The following is a 5829-nucleotide window of genomic DNA, read 5'->3' as shown; positions in this document are numbered from 1 at the left end:
GCGCAAAACAGAAGCCTGTATCGAGGCAAGCTGCACGTCTAGGGCATTTATACATGTGCTCCAGGGTGCGGGGGAACACTTTAATTAAAGCGATTGTGAGAGCCGTGTTATGTGTATTCAGCGTCCTGCATTTCAAAGTAGCGGTGGGGGGCACTTTAACTAAAGCTCCTTGAATGAGCTTTAGTTCAAGCGCCCCTGCCGCCATTTTGAAACATGGGGCCACTGAATACATGTGACGCAGAAGCTGCTTGAGTGTGCTAACGAGCACGCTCCAGCAGACTCTTTTCATTGAGTCTGCTTTCACCAGGGCACCCAAGGGGAAAACCAGGAGTAATGGCTGCAAACTTTTGGAAGATCGATTCAGGCTCAACATTAAGAAAAACTTCTTCACAGTCAGGGTGTCCAGACTGTGGAATAAGCTCCCTCCAGTGGTGGTGCAATCACCTACCCTGCTTCAAGAGGAGACTAGACAGTCACCTTGCTGGGGTCACCTGACCCCCAGTTATATTTCCTGCTTGGTGCAGGGGGCTGGACCCAGTGATCTTCTGAGGTCCCTTCCAGCCTTAAAATCTATGAATTTATGAGTCTGCTCCAATGCGTGCAAATTAGCACATGTGGGAGCAGCGGTCTGTCACATGTATAGGTGCCCCTAGTTCTGAATCTTGCCTTCATGGATTATCTTAGTCCATGATCAGTTTGATTCGGGTTTTATCTCGGTTGGGATTTTAATGTATAGAATATGATTCTAAATTGTGCTTACCATTGTCCAGTCAGAGCTTGTGTATTGCACTGGACTGAGATCTGTTTAATTCAATCTTTAGAATTCAGTTTTAAGAGAAACCAAGCTGTTCCCAATCCCTGCATCGTTGATACTTTGGCATGTTATGCTCTGAGTAATTCTCATTTTGCAAGCCTGTCATACGTATTTTATGTATATTGCCAGCCAAGGTTTCTTCTGGTTATCTCAAGGAAACATTTAATGAAACAGTTTTCATTTTTAGTAGATTGATTGGGCATTTTGTTGCTTTTTGCAAAGGAAACCCCTTTCATAAGGTAGAAGACTTTGGGGTGTAAGTGGTTATAAGGGGAACTGGAAATTGGGACTCTTGGGTTGAAATTCTGGCGTGTGTTAGACATGAGGTCAAACTGGATAACCTGAGGATTTCTTTCAGCTGTAATGTTCAGGTTTTTTTCCATAGATTAACCTCATTTTTTGTTACGCTTCTCAGTTCCTTCTTGGAGGGACCATGTTGTAGAGCCCTTGAGAGACCCAAACCCTTCAGATCTCTTGGAGGTATGTGATTAATAAATGGCTTTGTATTTGTTCTCTTCCATCTCCTTCATGCATGTGCGCATATATACATGTACAGCTTAGCTATAATAAAAACAGATATTTTGCCATTGGTCCAGTTTCCTGGTTTTAAAGTAAGAGCTTAAACAAGTTTGTGTCTTGTGGAGTTTCTTATTGCTCTAGGGAGGCATTGGGTATGTATGACCAATGTGGAAATACTAGGTTTTGTTGCTAGACTAAGAGTCCCTTTATTCTTTCCAGCTTTATAGCAAACAGCAGCAACCTGTCAGAACTTTTATTTGATGGCTACTGAACTGTTTGAGCAAATACATGCTTTAGTTTTACAACAAGGTGTGGCTGTGGAGAGTTGACTCACCAGTTTCAACACAGAGCTTTTATTTTTATTTGGATTTTGATGTTCATGTTGCAATTACTCTGTCAGCCATCCCTGTGTTAAAGGGAAAACAGACTGCAGCAGGTGAAGGAATGTATTCTGGACTGCTGGGCAGGAGAGCACTAACCACCTCTGTTCTCTTTGCAGAATCTAGATGACAGTGTATTTTCCAAAAGGCACGCAAAACTGGAGCTGGATGAGAAGAGGAGGAAAAGGTGAGGGCAACAATTCATCCCTTCAACAACATGTGCTCTTCTCTCCTGCTCCATGTGCTGAATGCTGCAATTATAGGTGTTATGGTCTCTGAACCTGCAGAACCTTTTAAGGATTTGCTGAAACTTCTTCAGAATCCAATGTGTTTGCACACATTGAGGATGGATTCTGAACAGTAAAAGCTTAGGTGGGCTAAGGGCTTTCTGTTCTAGTTCTTCATTTGTTTTTTTTTTAAAAGCCTCTCCTTCCTTCTCTTCAGCCCATCGAGGGTGAGGAGAGGAATACAAAAAATGATATGGAGTCTGCAAAACATGCTTGAATGTGTGACTCAAAAGTTCCAATTTAGTTTTATTATAGAGAAGTTTGATAGCAGTTTGCTAAGGCATGTAGTTAAGTTCTCCAGTGCTTGGAGTTTTGAAAGTGCAAAAAGACTGCACTTCGTTCTAGGTCATCCACAAGCAGTTAAGTTGGGTGAAATGTCCTGGCCAGTTAGACAAGATCCCAGGCTGGATGATCATAACACCTTCATGAGCTTTGTTTGTTGTGTTCCTAATGATAGCCTAGAAGCAACAGAGGATTGTAGAAGCTGGCTATGACTTAGTGTTAGATGACTTGCTACTGTAGGATTATGGTTAGAATATACAAGGAAACCAGCTAAGTCCTTTGTTTTTCTTCTTCATTCATGCACTAGGAATAGTGTCAGCAAGAAGCTTGTGTGGCACTGAGATTGACAAGAACTTGTACTCCGTTTTGGTGGGGGGCAGTGATCAGAATGCTGGCTAGTTACTTCCCAGTAACTGAGTGGGTGTTTAGTTTACAGTCTTTATCAAATTAGAGCAGAACTATTTTAAGTTTGAATGACCATGCTTCTTAGAGATTACTCCACTTTCTTTGTGTCATCTGTCCAGGGTGGATTTGATTTAAATCAAATCAATTTAAATCCTAATTTAAACCACTGGTCAGGAAGCCACAATTTAATCATTGTTTTCTACAAAAAGTGCATTCCTGTTGTTTGATATACTTTATTCATTTAACTTTTTGAAACTGTACTTTTAGAGAGTAGTAAGGGCTTGACTCTGTACCCAAATTTACAGAGACAGAGGGCTGATGGGTCGGTAATCAGGTCTGTTATCTCTCATCTCCATATACTGCTGTTAACAAGGATGTTATCTCTGGAGACACAGATCCACAGTTTTGCAGAGATGCTTAGTGGGATCTTCTAGACTGAGCACTGAGTCCCATTGGGTAGAGTGGTTTTCTTTAATCTTTACTAATCTATAGAGGAGCCTCTGGGAACCGCGTAAGATTGGGCCCCTAATATAGTCTATGGCGTGTTGTGACCTATTTATAAAATGTTTCTAAAAAGGTTACATTAATATATTGTCTCAAATACTATATAATTAGAAGTTATAATCTAAATTATAATCTTTAAATCTGTTGAGTCTTTTCATGGTGATATCTTTGAGCTTTAACACATCTTAAATTGAAATGATCTTTATATATGTTTATTTTTTTAAAACGATCTTAATAAAAAATAAAAATATATGAGTAAATAAAAAAATCCAATGTAAATTAAAAAAAAAATCATTGGGTTTTATCCACCCTGCATCTGTCCTGTGAAAATAAAAGCAAAACTACTAGAGTTTGGGACTGGGGAATTGAGAGCTAGGACTCCTGAATTGTTGCAGGCCCTGCCACTGACCTTGTATGACCTTCAGCAAGTCACTCATCCACTTTATGCCTCCAGTTCACTGTATTGTAAAATGGTCCTCCTGACCCGGCCTACCCCCTAGGCATATCATTTGGCCTAATCAGGAAAAGTCTGTAGAGTCTTTTGAGATCCTTGAATAGGTGGTAGCACAAAGCTGAATAAAGTTTCTTAACTGCCTGGGTTTTATCTTTCAGATGGGATATCCAGAGGATCAGGGAACAAAGAATTCTACAGCGACTGCAGCTCAGAATGTATAAAAGGAAAGGAATTCAGGAATCTGAGCCTGAAGTTACCTCATTTTTCCCTGAGCCAGATGATGGTGAGTTCCTCATCAAACATGAATAGGGAGAGTGTGCTGTAAATCAGCTGGTCTCTACTTATATCCTAATTGTCCACGTAGATAAGCGTGCAGCTTAATAACCTTCTTTTATTGTATCCTTCTCCTAACAGTGGAAAGCTTGCTGATTACCCCCTACTTGCCTGTTGTAGCATTTGGCCGACCATTACCAAAACTAACCCCACAGTAAGTATTTTCCCTTTTGTAAAACTTAGATGTACCTCCTCTGAAAGCACAAGATGAACTCCCCTTCCAGATTCATCTAGAAATGATGTTCAGTAGAACCCAGCAGCCACTGAGTCCTAACTGAGCTTTCAAAGAGTGTCCAGGCTGGTCAGCAGCTCAGTATTTTCCTGTCCAATCGTTCAGTTAGTGTATTAGGTAAGGGGAATGCGGTACAAAATGGCACCCCTGTGACTGAATGTTTAAATGTGGTGCTGCCAGTCCAGGAGTGCAGTGGCTATAGCTCCTTTTTGTGCTTGCCTGTCCCCCTAGTGGCTACCCTAGGATAGCATTGGAGATGGAGGACATGCCATTCCTATGAAAAGGAGTGAAATTTATGCTGGAGGGAATGGGGCCAGAAGGAAGCTTTGGAAAATGCCCCCTTTTCCAGAGCAGTTCTGATCACCATGTCCCTTCCTCTGGCAAGTTTATTTCTTCCTACACTGGTGCCTGATAGCATAAAATAGAAAAACAAGAAAACAAAAAACCCATATGGCTGCAGGACATTTTATAGCAAATGTGAAGTAATTCTGTGTTGGGGGATATTGAAATTACAGCTGCTTTTGGCCTTGGGGCTAGAGCTCTTAGCATTAAATATGTCAAAGGACAGTTCTGTTAGGTTTTTCTTACCTTTGACCAATGCTCTTTTTGTGGGAGTTACACCCTGTAGAAAATCAGCTATATCATCTCCTTGAAAACACAGCCTATCTAGTTTTGTACTGAACGTTTTTTTTTGCTTTTTTTGGGTTGCGGACTAAGGCCCTTTATCTTGTCTGACAGAAACTTTGAGCTGCCCTGGCTGGATGAACGAAGCCGTTGTCGGCTGGATACGCAAAAGAAGCAGACGCCTCACCGAACGTGCAGAAAATAACTGCGTGGACAAGAGAGCTTTGCATTGCAATGGGTGTAGCAGGCCATTTGTAACAAGTGGCCAGGGACTTTATATGTTGTTCAGTCACATGACTCTTTGCCCTCATGTATATTCTTGTTTGCTGATTCCTACCCCCCCATGCCTCTCCTTCTGTTTTTTTTGTTTTGCTTTCATTCTACAAAAAAACTCTTTACCTAGCTAATTAACTGTGGCTTTGTTCTTTTAGTTTTTGTTCTCTCTTTCCTTGGTAGCAAGCTCTCAAGCTTTTACGCTGAAGCAGTAAGGCTGGAAGCTCAAGTGGCATCTTTTTGCTGCTTGTGCAAGCTTTTTTTCTAGCTGCTGTGGCCACTACCGTTTTGTAAGAGGCCTTGTGAAGGTAGGTGAGCCTAAAAAACAAAACAAAACAGAAGGCCTGGCTTGACAGCTGGCCCACCTGTAAGTTCTCCTCATGGTCATTGCCTGCCTGTTGGCTCAGCAAGTGGTGCCCATCACTCCTGCAGCTGCCTTTTTTTTATGACATGCAGCTTGGAAGCTTAAGGTTTTAGAGTGAAGGGAACTCATAAGCCCAAATCTTGCATGGTGAGAACTTGCAGATGGGGACCAACCTTAAGGTACAGCAGGCCAAGTTAGGCCAATTCCCCTCACACCGTCACTCCAAAACAAAAACCAGTCTGAGGAAAGTTGGCTTGGTTGCAACTTCCTCTTGCCTGACAGATCAGGCTTCTATTATTGTGCCTGTGTTGTGCGCTTTTTTTTTTTTTTTTTTTTGCTGCTGCTTGTGTTTTCTTTT

General features: G+C 41.6%; 1 protein-coding gene across 2 annotated transcripts in view; it reads left to right on the top strand.

Annotated features, from left to right (window-relative positions):
- The window catches only part of MSL1 (male specific lethal 1 homolog), an 11869-nt gene extending 6047 nt beyond the window's left edge, over positions 1-5822 (top strand). The window contains exons 3-7 of one of the 2 annotated variants that reach the window (XM_025202923.1): positions 1230-1294; positions 1833-1900; positions 3804-3928; positions 4060-4132; positions 4949-5822. In XM_025202923.1, coding sequence (XP_025058708.1) covers positions 1230-1294; positions 1833-1900; positions 3804-3928; positions 4060-4132; positions 4949-5039 — 422 coding nt within the window. In that variant the 3' untranslated portion in view covers positions 5040-5822. Of the gene's footprint in view, positions 1-1229; positions 1295-1832; positions 1901-3803; positions 3929-4059; positions 4133-4914 lie in introns of both variants that reach the window. The other variant, XM_025202924.1, reaches the window with a different exon arrangement.
- Positions 5823-5829: the final 7 nt, after the last annotated feature.

The sequence above is a fragment of the Alligator sinensis genome, unplaced genomic scaffold (assembly GCF_000455745.1).
Source record: "Alligator sinensis unplaced genomic scaffold, ASM45574v1 scaffold886_1, whole genome shotgun sequence".
NCBI lineage: Eukaryota > Metazoa > Chordata > Crocodylia > Alligatoridae > Alligator > Alligator sinensis.
This window is presented reverse-complemented; position numbering and strand designations above follow the sequence as displayed.